This window comes from Otolemur garnettii, unplaced genomic scaffold (genome assembly GCF_000181295.1).
Source record: "Otolemur garnettii isolate 467f Iridium unplaced genomic scaffold, OtoGar3 scaffold00001, whole genome shotgun sequence".
NCBI lineage: Eukaryota > Metazoa > Chordata > Mammalia > Primates > Galagidae > Otolemur > Otolemur garnettii.
Genome location: NW_003852396.1, coordinates 34,829,712 through 34,853,736, shown reverse-complemented (window position 1 = coordinate 34,853,736; position 24,025 = coordinate 34,829,712). Strand labels below are relative to the sequence as shown.

General features: G+C 44.2%; 1 protein-coding gene across 2 annotated transcripts; it reads right to left on the bottom strand.

Annotated features, from left to right (window-relative positions):
• Positions 1–390: 390 nt before the first annotated feature.
• On the bottom strand, positions 391–11,079 carry CCKBR (cholecystokinin B receptor). 2 transcript variants are annotated; one of them, XM_012801736.1, is made up of 5 exons: positions 10,832–11,079; positions 1,995–2,246; positions 1,596–1,845; positions 1,128–1,282; positions 391–929 (listed from the first exon to the last, which is right to left on the bottom strand). In XM_012801736.1, the coding sequence occupies exons 1-5, from the start codon at positions 10,980–10,982 to the stop codon at positions 391–393; spliced, it is 1,347 nt and encodes a 448-aa protein (XP_012657190.1). In that variant the 5' UTR covers positions 10,983–11,079. The 2 variants fall into 2 exon arrangements, with proteins under 2 accessions (XP_012657190.1, XP_023366309.1); XM_023510541.1 differs by lacking the exon at positions 1,995–2,246 and having other exon boundaries at positions 10,832–10,982.
• Between the last annotated feature and the right edge of the window lie 12,946 nt (positions 11,080–24,025).

Below are 24,025 nucleotides of genomic sequence, written 5' to 3'. Positions count from 1 at the left end.
CCAGGACTCAGTCCTATGCCAGGCTTTATAGCCCCTAAAGGAATCAGTGGCATTAATCTATGTTTGTTAGAGGCAGATCAGTCCTTGTTGAAGTTCCCACTGTATAGAAATAGTTCATTGCTAGGAATGCTGTGTCTGCATCTGTCCAAGGTCAGTGCCATGTTTCTCAGGGCTGGGCTCTGTCCCATATCAGAAGTATGCCTCCTTTCCTGCATAGGGCTCCATCTTGTTTCTTTTGTGTCAGATAAACTACCTTTTCCTGTGCATTGGGGTTAGTCCAGGCTGTTTGGTATCAGTAGCTTGTGTTAGCTGTGGTTGGTGTGTTTTGTGTGTATGGATGGGTCAGTGCCTTCATCTGCCCTGCCTCAGCCCTCACTCCCCCACCACCCCTCAGCCAGGCCCCAGGGTACTGATAGTAGTGTAGCTTAGCCTGGACAGGGAAGCAATGGAGGGGGTGGGAGGGTCCTCATCTGGAAGAGGCCTTGGGCGAGCTCGTGGAGGCCGGGGACAACAGCGGGCACATGTTTCGAGGCAAGCCTGGCGAAAGCGACGGTGCATGAAGCAGTAGACCAGGGGGTTGACACAGGCCGAGGCATAGCTCAGCAAGTGGATGAAGGAGATTGGAGCACCTGAGAGTGCACGGTGTGCACCTGGGCCATCAAAGGCACGCCATGTGTTGGCACTGTACACTGGCAACCAACACAGGAAAAAGAGCACAACGATCACCAGCAACATTCGCACCACACGCTTCTTAGCTAGCAGCTTGGCCTGGGTAGGCCGTGTTCCGGATCCTGACCCAGGAGTAGGTGCTGTCAGCGCTGACAACTCCAGTGCAGGCCGAGAACGTGGAAGTTGCACATAACAGCCATCACTGTCCTCTCCAGCCAGGTTGGTCTCAGGCCGGCAATGCCCATTCTGGTGGATAGGAGCTGAGTACAGAGTGGGCAGTCAGAGTAGAAGGCAGAGTCTTCCCAGTCACCAACCCAATTTCCACCTGACCAACTAGTCTCCGCATTTTCTTCCCCTACCCCCCATTCTGGCTCTCTCTTCTGTCTCACCCACTCCAGTAGGCCGTGCCCCTTCCCAAACAACTGCCTCTCCTGGATTTTGCCCACCTGGTCCAGCACCGCCTGGCAGTCCTCCTTGGCTTCGGACCCTGCTGTGGTTCTCGCTGTCACTGTCAAAGCGAAGCCCTAAGTAGAGCTCACGGGAGATAAGCCCATAGGCCACGGCCATAACCACACCAGGGACGAAGAACAAGAGCAGGAGCAGCAGTACCGACCTGGAGACGGAACACAGAAAGCCCTGTCACTTGGGTTTCTGTCCATCTCTAATCACAGATGGAGAAAGAGCCAAGGCTTGGTGTTTCTACAGCTGTGACCAGATATCTGAGGTAGGAGTATGATTTGGGGGTACTGCTGGGAAGGGCTAGGGACCCTCAAATTGGAATCCCAGGGTGGTGGAGGTGATAGATGTGGAATGGGAATTGGCGTGATAGTTCTTGGAGCAGCTGGAGGCAGGCTTTGGTGAATGGTCATAAGCATCTGATGGAGTTGGAGAAGGGAATTGCTCGGATAGGCTGTGGGTACCCTCACCAGGTCTGGCGGACCCGCGCACTGGGCCAGCGATGCACACACTGCAGCACACGAGGCCCCACTGGTTGCACGACGGTGTACACGGGGTACGGCACCATGAGCAGTCCAGACAGCAGCCAGGTGGCCACGATCACACGAGCTGCGTGAGAGCGCGTCTGCCACACGCGCGCCTGTAGTGGTCGGCAGATGGCGCTGTACCGTTCCAGGGCGATGGCTACGAGGCTTAATGTAGACACACTGACAGACACCCCTAAGCAAAGGAAGAGAAAAGAAACATCTAGAAACGTGCACTATACACTCACTATGTGACTCCCTCCATCTCTCCCTCAACTGGGAAAGACCTCTACATCCCTTAGGAGGAGAGAGGGGCAGAGGTGGTGGGGTGGTTGTGTCACTCACCCATGAGGTAGGAAACTGCCTTGCAGATGACTGTGCCAAAGATGAATGTGCCCATGAGATTGGGCAAGAGGGTGAAGGGCATGCAGGCCACAGCCAGCAGGAGGTCGCTGACAGCCAGTGAGAGGAGAAAGGCATTGGTGACTGTCCTCAGGCGACGGCTCAGTCCCAGGACCGCGATGATGAGCACATTTCCTCCCACGCTCATCAGGAAGATCACTGCATAAAGCGTGACTCTAATGGCCAGCTCCAATTCTGACAGGAAAAGGAAGAGGTGGCAGTAGGGGTCAGCCCTTCACTCAGCCAAACCTCTATCCCTCTCAACCCCAACCCTCACTACCCAGCCAGATTCCTAAATCTCGAGCCCATACCCACATCTTGACCCATTCAATAAACAAGGAGTTTGAATCCTTTACCCCTAAGGCTCAGCCAAACTGGCCTAACTCTACCCTTCCTTAAGCCATTCTGTCTCTTCTCAAGGTTTGTTCCAAATGCTTTCTTCTCTTTGCAGCCAAACTTCTTGAAAGGACTATATTTGTGTCTTCCCATTCACTCTAATGCAATGCTCTGTACACCATCACCATTTGGATACTTCTTCCCAATGACACTAATGTTTAACTACCAAATCCAAAGGTCCTTCTTAGCCTCCTCTACTTGGCATTCCTGTAGTATTTGACACAGTGGACCACCCACTCACTACCTTTTGAACCACAACAGATCATATGCTCATTCTCTAAAAAACAAAACAAAACAAAATCCCACACTCTTCACTTACTCTTTACTGTCTGTGACCCCTTAGCATGTCATCAAGATTCTCTGAGAAGGCCCTCTTTCTCCTCCCACTTCCTCCATGCACTACACCCACTTAAGCTACTGGATGACTCAGTTTTTTGAATGCATCATGTACACTTGTGACTCCCTGCATGCTCAGGTTGGTTTTCCAGCCTGGAATATTCTTTCACCAACCCTCCTCTCCACTTCCATCTCCCTATCACAAGCTTATTTTCTGTAGATGGTGAATTCCTATTCATTCCTTGTCCATCAAGACTCAAACTGACTATTATCTCTTCTGTAATGCCTTTCTGGACATTTCATTTGGTATTAAATCTCCCCTTCCTCTGACCCATGCATGTTCCTTATACAACTATTAGAGCCCTTTTTACTTTCTGCTTTATATTTTAATTATCTCCAAACTTTCATTCTCACTCAACAAACATTTATAGAGGACCCTCTTTCTGCCAGACACTGGGGATAAAGAGATAAACATGACAAACTCCTTGTCATCTGAGAGCTCACAGTGGAGAGAGAAACTCAGACACACATACATAAAGAGATAATTGGCACATGGTGTAGTAAGGAGTGAGCTTTGAGAATGTATGAGGTACTATAGGAGCTCACAGGTGGGCACTAGTTTTGCTGGGCAAGGCAGAGGGGCTTGGAGATTGACCTCATTTGTTTGTGTCATTGACTTTTGAAAGATGGATTCATCTTTGGACTTTCATATCACAGCCAAGCAGATCTGGACTGAATCACCCACACCGAGGGCCACATATGAGGGAGATTGGTGCTCAAAAGGAGAGAGGGCAGAAGCAGAGCTTCCCAAGTTGAGAAGATGGAAGGGATCAAAGCCATAGCCTTCTCTTCCACAGACTCATACACTGGTTGTCCTAGCTCCTAAATTAAAGTGCAACCAAGAGTCTTACAATGATGCCTCAGTCAAAGATAGACTGCTTATATGACAGTGTTCTCATAAGATTATAATAAAGCCAAGAATTTCCTGTTGTCTAGTGTAATGTCAAGGACAACACATTATTCGTTGAGTTTGTTTGTGTTGATGCTGGTGTAAAAAACCTACTGCACAGCCAGTCTTAAAAAAGTCTAGCACATACATTATTTTATAATTAGGTATAGTACATAATACTTGATACTGATAATGTATGACTATGTTACTGGTTTATGTATTTATCATTTACCATTATTTTAGAACATACTCCTACTTATGAAAAAGAAAAGTAAACTTTAAAACAGCTGTAGGCAGGTTCTTCAGGAGGTTATTTCAAAAGAAGGCATCATTATGATGAGAGATGCCAACTCCATGCATGTTATTTCCCTGAAGACCTTCCAGTGGGACAGGATATGGAAGTGGAAGACATTGACTGATATCGATGATCCTGACTTTCTAGGTAGGTCCAGGCTAATGTGTGTGTTTGTGTCTTAGTTTTTAACAAAAAGATTAAAAAGTAAAAAAAAAAAAAAAAAAAAGGAAAGGATAAATATAGAGAAAAGTTTATAGAATAAGAATAGAAAGAAAGTAAATTTTTTTTTTTGAGACAGAGTTTCATTATGTTGCCCTCGGTAGAGCACTGTAGCCTCACAGCTCACAGCAACCTCAAACTCTTGGGCTTAAGCGATTCTCCTGCCTTAGCCTCCCAAGTAGCTGGGACTACAGGTGCCCACCACAATGTCTGGCTATTTTTTTGTTGTAGTTGTTTAGCTGGCCCAGGCCAGGTTCGAACCCATCAGCCTTGGTGTATGTGGCGAGTGCTGTAAACACTGTGCTATGGGTGCTGAGCCAAAAGTAAATATTTTTGTACAGGTATACCACATGTTTGTGTTTTAAGCTAAGTGTTGCTACAAAAGAGTCAAAAAGTTAAAAAAAAGTTTTTAAACTCAAAAAGTAACAGTAAGCTAAGATTAATCTATTATTGAAGAAACAAAAATACTTTAAAATAAACATAATGTAGCCTAAGTGTACAGTGTTTATAAATTCTATAGTAGTGCACAGTAATGTCCTGGGTCTTCACATTCACTCACCACTCACTCATCAATTCACCCAAACCAACTTCTAGTCCTGCAAGCTCCATTCCTGGCAAATGCCCTGTATAGGTATAATATTTAAAAAAAATCTTTTACACTGTATATTGAGTGTTCCTTTTTTATGTTTAGATATGTTTAGATACACACACACTTACCACTGTCTTAATTAATGTCTATAGTATTCAGTGCAGTAACATGCTGTACACGTTTATAGCCTGCAAGCAATAGTCTATAGCCTAGATGTGAATTAAGCTGATATATCATCTGAATTTGTGCATAAGTGCACTCTATGATGTTGACACAATGGTGAAATCACCTAACAATAAATTTCACTAACAATGTATCCCTGTTGTTAGGTAATGCATGACTGTTATTTTCTCATAACAATACCAACTTATTTAGAAGTTATAGCCATCAAAGAAGTGCTATTTATATGATATCCCTGAGCTGAAGTCAGCAGTAACCATTATTTGCTTAGGACCACATAACTAATAAAGGGATGAATTCGAAAAGAAGCCAAGTCTCTGGATCTCTAAAATGCTTTTCTTCCCATTGTTCTCTGGCTACCCTGTCATTCATTATACTTCCTCCTCCTCTCAGTCCAATCTCAATCTTTCTCCCTCTCTCTGTACTCAATCATGGCATTTCTCGTTGTATTATATTTAATTTTCTATCTTCCTCATAAGAGCATGAGCTTCTTGAGGAACTCAGGAACAAGTATTTCCCTACCATTTGATAGAATGTCCATTATATAGCAGGTAGTCAACACATGCTTGTTATTGAATATTGAGTGAATTTGCCTTTCAAGTGAGAAATGCACCTGCTTCTCCCTTTCTCCCCCATCTCTCACCTCCGTGGAGATGCTCTAACATGTTCTCTTCTCTGCTTCTGTCTCTTTGGAGATGCATGTTGGAAGGCCCTTGGAGAGTCAATGAAAGGCTATGGTTTTGGATAAATAACTTTCATATGCAAACTATTTGTGTCTTTTTGTGTGTGTGTAGGGAAAAATAAAGAACATTTGGAAGACTTCTGTCAAAGAAGTACCTGGTCTCAGGACAAAAAGAGCTGGTGGTCTATCTTGTACTTTCAGTGTCCATTGTTCTCCTAACCCCACCCTCCACCTCTTTAATTTTTCTAGTTCCATCACCTCTTTCACATACTCCTCTGTATGTTTCTCTTTAATTAATTCTTGATGCAGTTGCCACATCTTAAGTTGGTACAGCACTCCGAAATGTGTAAAGTACATTTCTCATTCATCCATTCAGTTGATGTGCCCCACGTGTGCCCTTGAACTTAGCTGTGGGGGACCAAAAGATGAAGCTAAATATTACTTACAAAGTTTCTCATCTGGTTAGGGACTTCCAAAAATTACAGGACAAAATGCCAACAAAAATGACTAAAAATCGTACAGTACTTTGCAGTCTTACTGAACATTCTTAGCTATTACCTTATTCTCAGCTACTAAAATCTCTCCAGGTCTTTGCTGTTGAATAGTTAGGAGATATGAAAAATTCTAATTAAAAGAAATTTTAGAGCCTAGGGTTTAGGGAGAGGAAGGAGGGATGAATAGGCGAAGCAGAGGGGATTCTGAGGGCAACAAAATTGTTCTGTATGATACATGTCAGTATATATTTGTCAAAACCTATAGAACTGGACAAAACAAAAAGTGAATCTTAATGTGAACTATAGAATTTAGTTAATAATATGTCAATATTGGCTTGTACTACATTATGACAAATGTACTACATTGATGCAAAATGTCACTATTAAGGTTTAAACTCTGTGTGTGTGTATGTGTACGGGAACTCTCTGTACTTTCTGTTCAATTTTTCTGTAAACCCCAAACTGTTTTAAAAATAGTCTATTAATTTTAAAAATTCATAAACATACAAAGTACATCAGAATTAAGAACCGTGTGTGTGTACATCCACGTGTGTTTGTGTGTTGGAATGTGAGTGAGTGCAGTGGCTTTAGTGACTAGGAACCTAAGGCAGGGTGGAAGGATGGGAGACAGCACCTTCTGGGGTACAGCCACTTGTGCCTTGATAATCTACCTGTGGGTAACATTTTCCTGGGGATGTATTTGTTCTGTCCAGATGATGTCAGGGAAGTATGAACACAAAAATTCAGAGCATGTGGCATAAAATGAAAGCCAGATTTTGCTAAGAAAGGACTCCACAGAACACTGAAGCTGCTGATGCTTCGAATTCTACCCTGCACTAGCATGTTAGATCTGCCACCCATGCACACAGACATTAAAGTAAGACTTATATCTCTGCAGTAATCAGGGATCACATCCAATGACTATCTGTAATAGGTGGGTGAATGGGGGACATCCAAGTGTCAGTGGATACCGATTGAGGAAGCAAAAGCAAGTTGCAAGGGCATATAAAATGAGCATTAGATAACACTTTAGTCTTTGACATAATACTTGGGTGGGCAAATGTAACACTACTATGTGCAATATTTGGAGATGTGTAACATATACATGTCTTTAGGCAATATGTAATGGAGTGTGGGTTACATTTAAGTTGAGATAATATCAGAATAAGTGCTATGACATTTGAAAGGTAAGGTAGTACCCAGCTCTGGAGATAGCATCTCACTTTTTAGGTAGCATCTTCAGGAAACATGGGTTATGTTCAGAGTTCTTTATGTGAATGGGGGGATATCCAAGTGATGACACTAACAGCTGAGTGAGTAGATATAATATCTAAGTATGCATGGGCAGTATTTAAATGAGTATTGGTGTGGGATGTTACCAAGTTAAGATGATAATCCAATTGAGCAAAATAACTAAGCATCTGAGTGAATGTAGATAATATTTGAGACTTTGTGGGCAATACCTGAATATGTGAGAAAAATATCTGTGATTTTAAGGGTCATATCTAGAAAAGGTTCACTAAAGTTGGCATAGGTAATGTCTGATTGTGAGTGGATAATAACAAGATAGAAATGGGTAGAGTTTGATGGATAGGTAACTTCTAAATGATTACAGGCAAGGTTAAAGTGAGGGTGGTAATATCTGTCCTTTTGTGGATAGCATTTGTGTGAACTTGGGTAGATTCAAACTTACATAGATTATATAAACTAAAGTGATAACATCTAAATTTCTATAACATTGGAGTAAGCTTGAGTAATATGCATCTGTGGGGGTTATGCCCGAATGGGTGTGGCAAACAGGATCTCTATATGTAAGGTCTGCCTATCTGGGTAGCATCTACATGTACGTGAGCAACAGCATCCAGGCTAGTGAGGCCAGTTCTTTTATCTGTGCTCTGGATGGCTTCACATTCTGCCTTCTTGGGGGCTGCTGTTCTATTGACTAGCCACTTTCCCATCTGTACCTTTGTATTTTCTCTTTCTTGGTCCATTTTCCAAAATATAAAGTGCTTTTGCCTCTACTTAACATACACACGCATTCAAAAGACAGACCAATACTTGCATTACCTTTATCCTCAATCCCATGCTATGCTTGACCCTGTACTGTTTTTCTGCTTCTCTCTCTCTACCAAACTTCTTGAAAGTTTTGTCTACACACCTGGTTCAAGTCTCATAATCCACTCACCCCTCAACTGCCCTAGTCTTCAACCTACTATAGTTAGGCCTCAATACCTGCAACTCCTCCTAAGAACGTCTTTGTTATTGAATCCAAAGGATGCTATTCTGACTCCTGTCCTTATCTGACTTCTTTCGGAAGCATTGGACATCACTTGTTTTACCCTGCTTGAAACTGTTTCCTTGCCCTCTGGAAGGATGTAGTCCTGTCTCTGATGGTTTCATCTGAATCTCCTTCATGAACTCTCCTTCCTTTGTCTGGCTTTTAAATATTGGTCTTCTTCAGGATCCTATCCAAGGACCTCTACTCTTTTCATTCTATACAATCTTTTATGAAATTATATATTTTTATGGCTTCCACCTTCTCTAGGAAAAGACCTTTCAAATCTGTATTTCCACCTCAGACCGCTCCTGTAAGTCCCAGATCCCTCAATTAAATAGCTTCCTGGGGAATCTCACCTGGATATCTGACCAGCATTTAAACTCAGTTAGCTCAAAACTGAATATATAACTTCCTCTTCCAGCCAGCACTTCTGCTCCTTTGTTATCTTTCTCATTATCTATAGCACCTACATTCATTCAGTTGTTCAAGTCAGAAACCTGGATGTCATCCCTTGACCTCTTCTGCTTTCTACTTCTAATCAATTGCCAAGTTCTGTCAATACCTTTTCCAGAAGTAGCTCTCAAATCCATCCACTTCTCTCTATCCCCATTGCCAATACTCTAGTCTAAGCTAGCATCATCTTTCAACCCTATCAGTGTAATATAATAAACTTCTAAAGTATTCCCCTGCCTTCCATCTCATGTCCTTCAATCCATCCTCTGCACTACAGAATTAATCCTGGCCATACCACTGAATCTTTCAGTACTTCGTATTGCCTTTAGATAAAATCCATAGTCCTTAGCCAGATCTATCAGGCTCTCTGAAAACCCTCTAGGCTGGTCTCCAGCCTGTTTATTATTCCCCTCTTATGGAACATGTTCTAGCCACTCAGAGACTATGTCATATTGGACAAAAGTGTCATAGATTTAAACTTTAGGCTTTTTACACATCCTGTCTCTCTGGCTGGGATCCTGCCCCTTCACTTGGCAGCTCTCCTTCATCTTCTTGATTTCAATTTGTATCTCACCTCCTCAGGAGGCCAACCTTAATTCCCAAGGCTGGGTTAGGCTAGAGGTGCTCCTTTTATGCTTCCACATTTCCCCCCTACCAAAGCATTTCCACTTTGTGCTGCAATTCCCCGCTTACTTGTCTGTCTTACCCTCTAAACTCTGAACTCCATGAAGTAGGAATTGTATCAATTTTCTTCCTCACTGCCCAGCACAGTCTCCTGTTCAATAAATATTTGTTGAATGATAGACTCTAAGTGAGAGTGCATAATAACTGGGCTGAGAAAGCATGGATTATTTTGTGAGGTAAATAAATACTTTGGATTACAATTTATTCCAACTTTCCCTTCTTGAGTTTAGAATAATTTCCTCTGCTTAACATCATTCCCTTGCCTAGAATTTCACTTCTTCCTTTTCTGTCCACTGAACTCTAATCTAAGTTCAAGACTCAGCTCCCAGGTTCCATCCTCTGTGAAGTTCTCAGACTTCATTTTTTTCAGGTGCCAACAGTTTAGATTCTCTCATGGGACTTCCATACTGACTGATTTTTCCATCTGCTTGTTTCTCCTTTGAACTTTACTGTGGACTAATGAGGGTCCAGACTAGAGCTAGTTCAACCCTGTGTCCCCAATACCTAGCTTAGGGACTAGTAGTCTAGGGTTTGGCAGGGACTTGGAGATATAATGAGGAGACTGAATGAGAGAAGGCACAGATTGGGAACTCCAACCTGGGAGGCAGAGAGGTTTGAGCATGAGTGAAATGGAGATAGGCAGCTCTACAGTGCTCTCCCCATTGTTCAGCCTAATTCAGATTTGAGGACCGTTTTTGAGAAGGTTAGGCATTAGGATGGAGGACGCAGGAGATTATAACTCTAATTTCCCATTCAGGCCTTCCAGAGTGCTCTTTCTGTCTATCAGTTCCCTTCTTCTCCCAGTCTGGGCTTTTTCTTCCTTCCCTTGCCAATAGTGGCTCTGTGAACTGAATCTCAAAGGGAAATAGAGGGTTGGCAAGAAGAGGTCCTTGCCTCCCAACTGTCTGTACCTAGGAGGAGAATTTATATTGGGGGTGTGTGTATGCTGTGTTCTGGGGTGAACAGGAGCTCTGGATGTGACCAGGGGACCAGGATTTAAAGGAGTTCTGACTGGGTAGTATGAAGCTGTGATGAAGTTGTAAGCGGTTGTGGGGTGGAGGTAAGGGGTGAATATATGAGGGGGAGCTCTTTGGGGGCCAAGGGAATACTAATGAGGGAAATAGGGTAGGCATATGAGGAGGTAGTGTAGGGGTCGTCAGGGACCTCTGTCAGTATTATGGGGTGCAGTGAGGAGCTTGTAGAGGGGGCTAAGGGAGGTACCCACCTCGAGTCCCGGTTCCACGGATGCGAGGGGGCTCACAGCTGAGGTTGCCCGCGCTGCTGCTGTTAAGGAGAGGGCCACCTGGGCGGCACAGGGAAGCCCCCGGCCCAGGTCCGGATCCTGGCACGCTCCGGTTCAGCTTTAGCAGCTCCATGGCCCCCGCCGAGCCCGCTGCCTTACTCAGCTCGGCCCGGCTGCCACCCGCAGCGGCTCCACCTGCTCACGCGGCGATTCCGGCTCAGGCTCCCGCCCACCCAACTCCGCTCACCGCCCGGTCCCCGCCCCCAACCCCGGCCCCTGCCCCTGCCCCTTCACTCCCCCTCGGCTCGCCACGCCTTGGTTTGCGTCCCTCCTCTGCTCTGGTCTGTCTCAGTCCCCCCAGGTGACTCTCCGCCTCCTCCTCCGCTCCGGAGTTAACACGCCTCCCTGAGTAACTGTACTCCAAGCTTACCCCCTCCCCTGACCTCTCCAGTCTTCTCTTAGAGCTTTCTTTCCTGCCCTCCTCTCTTTTACCACCGCTCCTGAGTCCTGGGAAATCGTGTGTGTGTGTGTGTGTGTGTGTGTGTGCGCGCGCGCGTTGTCAGCATAGGGAGAAGGAGCGTAGGAGGGGTGCGACGGAGAGCTGCTTGCTGCTGGATCCAGCATCTTTCTCTGGTGGGTCAGGGGACATGAGGTGGCGTAGGAGAGTAGGTCTGTATGCGTCACTCGCTGCGGCCAAGGTGCCTTAGCCTATGATTAGCGCCGCGTTTACCGTACTAGGCTGCAGGGGACGAAGTGACCGTGACACTATCACTACCATAGTACTTCCCTTAAGCTTCTTGTTGCGGGGCTGGGGTAGCCACTACATCTGTCCCCGCACCTTCCACTTACGATCTGAGACCCAAAACACAGACGTCCATCTAAGGCTCCCAGGGAACCCTCAGTAGCGGGATAGGGGTTGGGGGGCGCCGTGTACCCTCAGAAAAGCCTTGGCAGGGAAAAGGACTCCCTGAAGGAAGAGTGTGACTCGGGTGTTGAGGACGGCTGAGGGTGGTGGCAAGAACTGCCCAGGACAAACCCAGATGAAGTGAGGGTGGAGTATAGTTTCAATCCTGCCCCAGAGCAGGCAAAAGAGGCGAGGAAGCAGCTGGCTTTCTCTGCGGTCTCCAGGCAGCGCCCACCTCTATGCGACACGCTGACGCTCCCTGTTTGCTCTCAGAGCACATGGAGCCGCCTGTGTAGGGTGGCCGGTTCCCACGAGAGGGGGCTGGAACAGGACTGGGTCACCGGGGTGCAGCAGGAATAAGGCTGAATGGTGCGTGTTACTGAAGTGGGTTCAGTTTGGGGCGGCAGGACTTGCTTTCTCTGCGATTTCAGCCTTGCTGTCTGTTTTCAATTCTAAACAAACTAATAGGAAGTGAAATTCCATCTTCTGGTCTCCAGCAGTAGCTGTAAGAGGTGGGGACATTGGCGGAAGAGCAGATTAAAGAATGTGGTCTGGGTTTATGGGAAATTCAGAAAGCCCTTATCCAATCTTTTGGAGAAGACCTTGTCCAGCCAGCACTGAATTTCTAGGGGCTGAAGCACTGAGGGAGGGTTTAAGCCTGGGGTGGGTCTGGATGTCATCACCTGCTCCCGTTTTCCTTTCTTCCTAGTACTCCCTGCCTGGCCCATCAGTGAACCCTGCATCAGAGGAGCTTGATTTGCTGTTTGTTCAGCACTGGCACAGGTGGAGCCTCAGATAACCTGCTGGACTTTTCTCACATTGGATGATGGGAGGATATAGGGGAGAGAAGAGTGGAAATAGGAGACAGGCATTCACTTATTCAGCAAGCTATGTGCCAGTTATAGGGCTGTGCAGTGGTTGTCCCATACAGTCTGTCCCTGAGAAGCACCTCCCACTGTGGTGGGGATTTTCCCAAGTAAGCCATTGATTGCAATTTATGGTCACTAAGGACATCCACCAAAACACACACCTCAGAAATGTAGGGATCATCCTTGATTCCTTGTTCCCTTATGCTCTTTCACCCTTGTGACACAAAGTCCATACTCTCTTTTTCAAAAATCAAGGATTTATTCTCCAGCCTCTGAGAGTGCTGCTGAAAGATGGCCTTCAACTGTCAACCCCCTGCAGGAGCTGCCTGAGCAGAAGAAAGCCAGCTCATTCAAGGTTGTGTTCCCTTTCTGGAGCTCCTGAATCTAGTGACTGATCAGCACAGAAGTATAAAGGTTTAGTCCCCTCACCCTAATGGAGGATAACTCTGAAAGATGTTCACAACCCCAGAGTTCTTCATGGGGTTGTGAACATCGTTGGGACTGAGTCACTGCTCAGCTTTCCTTTTACCCAATCCAATTCATCCTCTCTTTTGCACAGGTGTTGACTCCGAGCGCTCTCCTTAGTAAACATCCTCCACAGTAATCTTTGTTTTAGAGTCTGCTTCCTGGGGAACATAACTACCTCACTCCTGTATCCAATCAATCATGAAGTCCTGTTGATTTTAGCTACTGAGTGTTTCTTGAATCGGTCAGCTTGTTTATCCACTGACATTACCTTACTCTTGCACTCTTCTCCTAGCCTCCTAAGTGGGCCACCACATTTTACTGATGCCTCCTTACTTCCATCTCCACCTTAGAGCCAAAGTGATATCTTCAGAATATGAATCTGATTGTGCCACTATTCTGACATTTGCTTTGGGATGAAGAAGACCTTTTAACACAGGGGTCTTCAAACTTTTTAAACAGGGGGCCAGTTCACTGTCCCTCAGACTGTTAGAGGGCCAGACTGCAGGGCCCCAGGATGAGTCGGCTGCTAAGCAGGACAGGCAGTGGCAGCAAAAACACCCAGTGGGCCAGATAAATGTCCTAGGCAGGCTGCATGTGGCCCGCGGGCCGTAGTTTGAGGATGCCTGTTTAAACAGATCTATAAAGCCCACATGGCCTGACTTCTACTCACCTCTCTAGCCATCACATTTCAAGTCACTATAGTTCTTATTCTTTACACTGCAGATTCACTGGCCTTTCTTTAGCACCTCACTTTTTTTCTTTGCTATGAATCCTCCAGTTACATGGCCTTTGCACATGTTCTCTGGAAGTTTCTCCTTTCCTTCTTTACTTAATTAACTTTTATCCATCTGATCTCAACTTAGGGATGTTTTCCCTGGCTTGTTTCCTCTCCTGGGATAGGCAGAATTAAAAGATGACCCCCAATAAGTCTTACCCTTGTATAATTTTCTCTTAAGTGTGAGAAGACCTATGAATATGATGAGAAGCTACTTCCATGATTATGTTATATGACAAAGGGATTTTGCAGGTAGAATAATGTTACTAATAAGTTGACCTCAACTGCAGGATATAATCTGACTACTTTCCAAATTACAAGTTTCCTCTGTATGGCAGCAGAAGAGGAAATCAGATCCTATTTGAAGATTGAGAAGTATTCAACACACTGTTGATGGCTTGAAAATGGAGGGGATCTTGGTGACTGTAATTGGCTTAAGGATGGAGGAGGGAACCATGCAAGTACCCAAGAATACCCTCCAGCTGAGAGCAGTTCCCAGCTAACATCCAGTAAAAGAATAGGACTTCAAGCATTCTCCTCCATGTCTCTATAAGAGAATTCAGTTTAGCTGACACCTTAACTTCAACTTTGTGATATCCTGAGCATAGAACCCAGCCACACTGTGTAGACTTTGGGCTCACAGATCTGAGAGCTAATAAATGTTTGTTGTTTTACGATATTAAATTTATAGTAATTTGTTATAACAGCAATAGCGAAATAACACACCTCCCATCTCAGGAGGCAGAAAGTGAAGACCCTTGAAAGCATACAAGAAAGAAGTGAAAGCACTGGAAATGTGTTAAAATTTAGAAAGATTTAGAAAGATTGCAGTAGCAGCTAGTGTGAGGAACAACTTAAAAAGCAGAACCAATTTGGAGTCCATGACAGTAATTCAGTGAAGAGATGATAGTGTTTTAAACTAAAGTTACGGAAGTAGTGGAGAAGATGAGTCCAAAAGCTATTTAGGAGGTAGAGAGACAGAATGTAGAGATCATTTGCATATGGAGAGTGAGAGAGGAAGATGGGATACAAATGAGTAAGGTTTCTGGTAATGGAATAGAAACTGATGATCACCTAACTATGTTCCAGGCACATTAGCTTTAATTACAAAAAGCTATAAAGTTAGGTCCAATATTAGTGATCACTAAAGAACAGTAGCTCAGAGAGTGTTTAAGTAACTTGCTCAAAGCCACGAAGCTACTAGGTGAAAGAGCCAGAATTCAAGTCAGGGATTTTGGAAATAAGAATTTCCAATATTATGCTTCTTCCCAGAATAAGCAAAAGTCTTACCAAATTTCTCTGATTACCTTATTTCTTCCATTGTACACAATATTGTTTTCAAATTTTCTTGACTCATAAAATCTCTAATTTCATCTCCTTCACACACACACACACACACACACATACACACACCATCCTTCACTCTGAATAATTAATCTAGACTCAATCTTCATAGAGAAAATAGTAACTAGCAGAGAGCAACTCCCACCAGCAAATCTGTTCTGTTTTGGACATGTTAAGTTTCAGATGCCTATTAGACATCTAGATAAGTAGAAATTTCTGTAGGAAACTGAATATACAGATGGTATGTATAAGAATGAATGCAAAGCACAGAATCAGTGAGGCTGTGTCAGATAAGAAGAAATATAGGAACAGGTCAGATTTGGAGAAGGCCCTTATTTAAAGCCTAGATAAAGAAAGAGCAGCCTGCAAAAGAGATCAAGAAAGAGCAGAGAGAAAGGAGGAAAACAAGGCAGCAAAGCATCATAAATGTTAAAGTAGAAGAAATTCAGGAAGAAAGTGTTGAACTCATTCAAATGCTGTTCCTGGAGAAGAAAAATGAAGACCAAAAAATGTGCTCTGAATTTAGCAACCTGGAGGTCCTTGGCAACCTTAGAAAGAACCATTCTGGTGAAGTTGTTGAGGCAGAAGACAGGGTAGGTGTACTGAAAACTGAATGTGATAGGAGGAAGTTGAGTGAATGATTCAGGCAAGTCTTTAAGAAGTGTAATTGTTAAGGAAAGATAAGAGAATAAAATTAGAGGAGGGTGTGGAATGATTTTTTTCTAAGCATGAGAAAACAAGAATTATTTTTTGGCAGATGAAATGACTCCAATATATAGAAAAGACTGAAGATATAGGAGAGAGACAGAGTGATTAATTAATAATGCAAGGATCCTGAGAAGGCATGGAGGTATTATCTTAAATGATAAAAGGGATATGGGAATCCACAGCAGAAGTGGAGGGTTCTAGTTTTAATATGAGTAGATATTAAATCGTGAAAAGAAATTTGTAGAAGAGGACGATTATAGGTGAAATTAAGTTATGGCCAACTGGATAACAGCTATATTTCCTCACTCTCTTTTTTTTTTTTATTTTTTGAGACAGTTTCATTATGTCACCCTCGGTAAAGTGCTATGGCGTCACAGCTCACAGCAACCTTAAACTCTTGGAGCTTAAGCGATTCTCTTGTCTCAGCCTCCTGAGTAGCTGGGACTACAGGTGCCCACCACAATGCCTGGCTGTTTTTTTGTTGCAGTTGTCATTGTTGTTTAGCAGGCCCAGGCCAGGCTCAAACCTGCCAGCCTCAGTATATGTGCTGGTGTCCTACTCACTGAGCTACAGGCTCTGTAGTTAAATACAAAATGCACTTTATGACTAGAACAGTGACTATGGGTGAAAGTGATTGTATAGATTCTAGAACAAAGTCTTCAAAAAAAAAGAAATGGACCTTCTCTTCTGCATTGTTTCTTTGTGTAAGCTGAATGTGGATGTGAGAATAAGCCACCTTTGATCATCAAATGAAGGTGACAGACTAGGGATGGCAGAGTGACAAGACACAAGGAGTCTGGGTCTCCTATACACCTATTAACCCATTTTGCCATCCTGGGTACTGCTGCATGAAAAAGAAAGAAGCTACAATCATATATTGCTACAATTTTTTCTCTATTGCCATAGCAATCTACAAATCAACTGTAAGACAGTAGATTTGTAGATTTGGTGGGTAATTGCTGTCTGATAGTTTTTATTTTCTCTATAAATTAAAGATACGGTTATCAGTGAGGAGAGAGAGAGAGGGATAGAGATTAGAATTTTAGGAATCAAGAATGGTTTAACAAAACTATATATAATGGGAGAAGGAAAGTGGAGACCATAGAATGTTGTAAGATAATAGGAAAGTATCGAGGACCCATTCGAGTATTGATGACCATGTCTTTCTAGTGGTATCAGTTTCCTGATGGTTCAGTTGATCCAAAGCTGGGATTTTACCAGATAGGTGGGATGGAAAATAAAGGAATGAGGGTCAAATAATGGGTCTTTAATTCTCAGCTGGATTCAGAGAAGAGAGAGCTATAGCTAAAGTGACAAAGCTTAATGTGAGTAATAGGTAGGCACCAGAAGGTCAGTAGTGGTTGGCAATGAGAAAAGGAAGAGGGTAGTATAATGAATTATGAATTTCAAGTAGCCCTGTCTCTATTGAGAGTGAAGAGGAGGCATCAGGGAGTGCAGGACACTAACCCTGGGACATGGTTTGTGAGAGGATGAGAAACCACCCCTTTCTGCAGAGAATGTACTATCCTTACAGGACTGCTATTTTAGTTAACACGACAGTTGAGAGAATATTCAAAGAAGTTGAAAATGTAAGAGTTTGCTGATGTTAGAAAAGCATTTACAGAGAACAAAACTCTGAGAAGCTATCCTCAGTCCCACAAACCTGGATTAGGTGTCTCTCCTGTGTGCTTCTGTAATATCCTGTACTTCTCATAGTAATTCTTACAATTATATGTCTTTTTTTTTTTTTTTTTGAGACAGAGCCTCAAGCTCTGGGTAGAGTGTTGTAGCGTCACAGCTCACATCAACCTCCAACTCCTGGGCTTAAGCGATTCTCTTGCCTCAGCCTCCCAAGTAGCTGGGACTATAGGCGCCTTCCACAACACCCGGCTATTTTTTTTTTTTTTTTTTTGGTTGTAGTTGTCATTGTTTGGCAGGCCCAGGCCAGATTCAAACCTGCCAGCTCTGGTTATGTGGCTGGCGCTTTAGCCACTTGAGCTACAGGCACCACCACAATTATATGTCCTATAGTTGTCCTTTTGCTTTTGTGGCTCCTGTCCTTATGACTGGAGATAGGGCCTTTAAGAGGGCAACTGAGGTTAAATACGGTTATAACAGTGGGCCCTAGTTGGATAGGACTGGTGTCCACATCAAAAAAGAGGAAGAAACACTAGACATCTCCCCCTTGTCCTACTGCTGCCATGCATAGAAGGATGTAGTGAGAAGGCAGCTGTCTGCATGCCAGGGAAGGAGCCCTCCCCAGAATTGAATCTGCTGGTACTTCAGTATCGGAATTCTAGCCTCCAGAACTATAAGGAAATTGTTTAAACCACCCAGTCTATGATATTTTGTTATAGAAACCTAAGCTGACTAATACATGTCCCTTTCTCCAACAGTTTCTCAAAGTACTCTCCATACTACTCTCATTATTTTCTATCTTTTCTTTATTTTCATACACAGACACTGGCTCCAGGTGGATGACCATACTTGGCTTCAGTAACTTTGAATTGCTTATAGCGTCTTTATGCATGCTGTATTGCTCATTGTCTTTCTATCTTGCTCATATTCTCTCCTCAGAGAGAATGGGTGATGGGAGGTGAGGGCTGGGAGATGGCAGGTGGAGATCGTTTTCAAGAAGATGGTTTGTAAAGAGGAAAAATCCTAAGTAATAGCTACAATGAAGGAGGGGATACGATGAGCCAGGAGAGGGAGGAAGAGGATGAAAATATAGTACTAAAAGGGTACAAGCTCATTTCTCAAAATCAGAAATTTCTTGCATAACAGAGATAAGCCAGTGTTTAGGGGAGAATGGGCTTGCTCAGGGCCAGGAAATAGGGGGGTTTTAGGTCAGAGCAAGGAGGGAACTACAAAATCAATATGGGCAGCTATAGGAGAAAGACCTGGACCCTTGTCCAAGAGCAAGTCAGAAAAATAAGTGGTCAAGAAAGCAAGTACAGGAGGGCACCTGTGGCTCAAGGAGTAAGGGCGCCGGTCCCATATACCGGAGATGGCGGGTTCAAACCCATCCTGGCCAAAAACAGCAACAAAAAAAAAAAAAGAAAGAAAGAAAGAAAAAAGAAAACAAGTGTAAGATGTTCTGCTATAGGGCCAGGCTCAGTCCTGAGGGAAGCTATCTTTAACTTAAGCCTTGACCTGCTAAGGTTGTTTTTTCTTTGGTTTTTGTTGTGTTTCATTTTGTTTCTTGGAGGGTGATTCTGGACCACCTAGTTTGACACTTATAGCTAAAACAATTTAACTTCTCCTTTGGAAAGTTTCAATCACTCATGCCACTGCCCTATTAGCCAAAGTGAGGGCACATGATTCTTCTTTCAATATTCTATATCACAAGTGAGATAAGAGGGGAACATTTAAATAACACTTCAGTAAATATTCAGGGGAAACACCTACAGAGAGCAGAATATTGTGCCTAATGCACAGCCAAATAACCTGCTTTATAAGGTCCTCCTTATTTTAGGTAGCTGACGGGTCCACAAAATATTAACACTTTTGTGGACTCAGTGTTCACACACACAGGGTGAGGGTCATGTTACAGGCTCTGACTGCAGGACCCAGGCACACACCGGCAGTGGGATCCAGTACTAGGAGAGAAACCAGCCGTGGTTTGGTCCCTGAGTGTTCAGCTCAACCTTTCCCCCATTTGCACAGCCCCTCCCTCTGTGCCTGATTAGGCTACTTTCTCCGCACATCTTTCAAGGCCTTCTTTGCGTTTCTGTGATGTGCAGATATGTTTCTGTACTGAGCTCCTGCCCACGCATTCTCTGCCCACATAGGCAGCCCTTTTGGGATAATTAAACAGAGGGAGCTGGCTGAGAAGGCAGATGAGCTAGAGCCAGAGCAGGCAGGGAAAAGAAACCAGAGCAAGGATTTGCCTTCTGAGTTCCTGGGGCTTATGCTGGGGGACAGCAGAGACACACAGTCAGGGTGACTCTGGCTAGATGGTCATATTTGGCTTTAGCCACGTGCCCTCACAGGTTGGCCACAGGGGCCTGGATTTCCCAGGTCAGGGCCTTACTTGGTGATTAGAAAAGCAGAAGAAGACCGTTTGGAGAGAAGGCTGCAATGAATGCATCCAAGTTAGTAGCCTCTGAGGCCCTGTGTGACCTGCTGGTGAAAGGAAAAACTGAGGATAACAGGCCAAGGCAGCAAAACTAGAAAGGCAACCACAGATACAGAGAGGGCCCTTGGGCCTCTGGGTCCATGTGTTCTAGAAGTGAAAAGCACAGGGAATTTTCAGTCTATGCAGCAGGCAGTCCTGAATGTCCCTCGCCATTCAGTGGTGCTGCCTACAATAGGGCTGCCTTAGGCTCTGGTTTGTTATATGCTCTTCGATAATGTCTCTCAGCATCACTACTGATGTATTTTAGTCCTTGTGAGCAAATCTCAACAAGGGCTTTCACAGACCAGTTGAGATCATGATTCCCTGATATTGTTTCCTGTCCCTACCATTCTGTTTCTGCCTGAGAAGTTCTTCCAGTTTTTCCAGGACTTGCAATCCTGAGGCCTGGGAGGGAGCAGGAAGGTGGGGGAGAGAAGTGTCTTGCGCTCTCTGCTGGCAAAACCTGGCATTGTTTGCACAATCTAGAGGCTCAGCCAACAACTTGAGATAAGCAGGGACAGTGTGCCCCAGGGCCCTCAAAAACACAACAGCTAGCAGCACAGGAGTAAAAGTCATAGCCATTATTCTCTATTAAGGAATTGACATCTTCCAAGAGTCTGAAAGTCTCCTCAGCTCTGACATCTTCCAAGAGTCTGAAAGTCTCCTCAGCTCTGACTCAGCTTGATCATCCATCTCTGATCCTCACCTCAAGCCAAACCCAGCTTCGGCCTCAAATTAAAACCCACCCACCTGGCCTCCTGATCCTGTCTCTTACTGCTTGCACTGGACCTTTCCCTGGGTGAATGGCCCCACTCCCTAGGAATCTGATTTCCTCCCAAACTTGATACTTTATTTCCATCTGTCTTCTGGGGCTAGCAGCCAAGACCTAAGAAAGAAAAGGGTGGGGTGGGTTGAAGACGTTTCTGTGGAGGAGTAGCTAACTGGGAACACTGAGAACACTGAGCACGGTGTACATTCCAAGTCTCAGCCAGGCTGAGGTATCCTCAGGGTCGTGCTCCAAGGGGAGAAGTGGGTGAGGCCCTAGATCCTGTGGGAGGAAGGAGAGCTAAGCTAGAAACATCCAGGCTCTGAGCAGGAGAGACCTTGAACAGTTTTGGAAAACCCTGTACAAGTCTAGCCCTGGCTCTCAAACCTCAGCCCTTCTCTCACTGCTGTGTGCTCAAACCCTGGGGCTGGAATTAGCACCTCTTCTCCAAAGCAGGGCAGAGCCCTGTCTTTGCCTAAAAGCAGCCCTGCCAGTGATTCACAAGCTTTGCCTGCACAACTGGCTCCTTCTCCCCCAGTTACCATAGTTACTGCCCATGACGGTCATTCTCAAGAAAGGAAAGAGCTTGCCTGCCTTTAGCTTCAAGCTGATGTAGTTTCTTTCCTTATCTCTTCCTTATCTCCCTAAAAGAAACAATATGACAGACCTGGGTTTCATTCCATGTGACTTAGGAGCCCTGTGACATTGGGCAAGTTATCTACTCCCTGGTTTTCTCATTTTAAAATGGGGTAATAATAATGGCATCTTTCTCACATAATTGTAAGGATTAATTGAGGCAATCACTTAGCCCAGGCTCAGGCAAAAGTAACTTCACAATAAATCGAATCTACTATTTTTAGTTGCTCTATAGGCTTCGGTTTCCTGATCTGAAAAAATGAGCAAGATAATAATCTAACTTTCCTAACACTGTTGTAAGAACCAAATGAAATAACATATGTATAGCAAGGTGTTATCAATGACTCTAAGTTGTGTGTGAAAAACCGGACATTTCCTTGAGTCTCTAAGTCAGATATTTCTCATCTCAGATTTTAAATAGCTACTTCATGGGAGATTGAATTACATTTTGTAGCTTTCCCCCCCACTCTCTTTCCCTCAATTTAGAGACTTGCAAAAGTCTCTGGGGATTTTGTGTTGGACAAAACCTCTGGGGCTAGGCCTCTGGTCTTCACACCATGATGGCTATGCTGGTGTGTTTCTTGTACAAGGCTGCCCACCCCTAGGGGGCACTGCTTGAGGCTCTAGTCCTGCTGGAGCCATTTCTGCATCCAGGAGATGCTAGGTAGCCAGTTATCCCCTGCTTGTGCTCTAGACAAGGGCTTTGTAGAGTAGAAGGGCCACCCATTCTAGGAGATCCTTCAATGGGACAGATCCTTTCCTGGGGCTAGCAGCCAAATCCTAAGAAAAAAAGGGTGGGGTGGGGCAAAGAAGTTTCTGTGAGGGAGTAGCTAACTGGGAACATGGAGCAGGGTTTACATTCCAAGTCTCAGCCAGGCTGAGGTATTCTGAGGGTCATGATCCAAGGAGAGAAGTGGGTGAGGCCTTAGGTCTTGTGGGATGAAGGAGAGCTAAGCTAGGTGTGCATGTTTAGTGTGTCAACAAAAAGCTTATTCTGAGCCCCCTAAATCCATCAGATACCACCAAAAATGGCCTTCACAACAGACCCACCCATTCTAATTCAACGTGATTTGAGGGCAGAGATAGTAGAAAATCATATCGAGAAACTGATATACATTTTCCTCCAATATCTGGTTTCCATCTGGTTCAACTCTCTTTCTTTGGTTAGCAAATATATATTTGGATACCTACTATGTGCTAGGCACAGTTTTGGCACTGAGGACATAGAGATGAACAAGACAGATCAAGTGCCAACCTTATGGATCTTGTATTTTATGAAGAAGATATTACAAAATAACTACATATTTTAAAATGACTTAAAGTTCAAGGCCTTTATAGCTTCTCCTGAGGGTAGAAACTTTTCACAATTAACATACGCTTACAGTTAAATCCTGAGTACATTTCAAAACACCACCTGGCACAACTCAGACCTGAAGATATGCAAGGCCCTGGAGGAGCTGAAATGGTGATCCTGGGTGAAGCTGATTCAGAGAGGACATCATATTCCTCCCCATGGACTCTACGATACATCTTATGCCCTAAACACGCAGCCCTCCCTTCCATGCACACCAAAGTTACTCTAAAACTTGTGTGTGTCTTGAGACACTCATCTCTAATTGTCCCTGATCATGATATTTTACTCTACCTAGTCTCTACTCTTTCCCCTGTATTTTGGAATACCATACAAAGAATAAAGGCTGGATTTCTGCCAGCACAAAACCCAGTTCCAATAACTGGCATGATGGGACTGGACCAGGTGAGTGGTTCTGGGCGCTATTCTTCCCTTGGAATCAGCCCCAAATGCAGGGCAGTACCAGCCCCAGCCTCCAGGGCTGGGCCAGGGGGAAGAAAAGGACACAGAGGTATCTGTTCTGGTTCACTAAACTAGGTCAAGTTCCTCAGAGCTCACAAAGTTGAGAACATGCACTCTGTGTGGGATGCAATGGCCAGTGTGTATAAAGTAAATATATCACACTCAGAGCAATATGTTGCAGAAACCTGCTTTTCCTTGGTTAGTATTGATTTTCTATTCTTTGGAAACCCCAACCACTTTGAATCTAATCCACTAGCTACTAATAGGCTCCTTTCCTCTGTGACTCAGAATTTTGACAGAATTCATCCTGGCCTACCACTGGCTTTGCCTTTTTTTTCTGGCCCTATAAATGCTTAGGGAGGGGGCAAATATTTTATTGAAGTGTAACTTTCACAGTATACTTGTGAATCACCCATATGAGGGTCATTCAAAAGGAACCTTGGACCTAGAGGGCTGAGAGTGTGCTTTTGTGTTTTCACAAGTCTGTGCACACCCATGGAGAGGTATATGTGTCTATTGGTATGTGACTGTCAGCATATGTGTGTTAAGGAGGTGTGAAACATATCTGTGCTTGTGGGAAAGCATGTATACTCTCAGAATGGAAACTTCAGAGCATTTTAGATGGAATGCATAGTCTTGAGGTCAGTATGTACAACTGTATATGTGTGTGTAAGTGGAGGATGAATATGTGCCATACTCCTATACCTTGAGCTGGGCATCTATAGATCAATTTACTCTCATCTCTGTGACCTAGCAGACAGAACGGCAGAATTTCT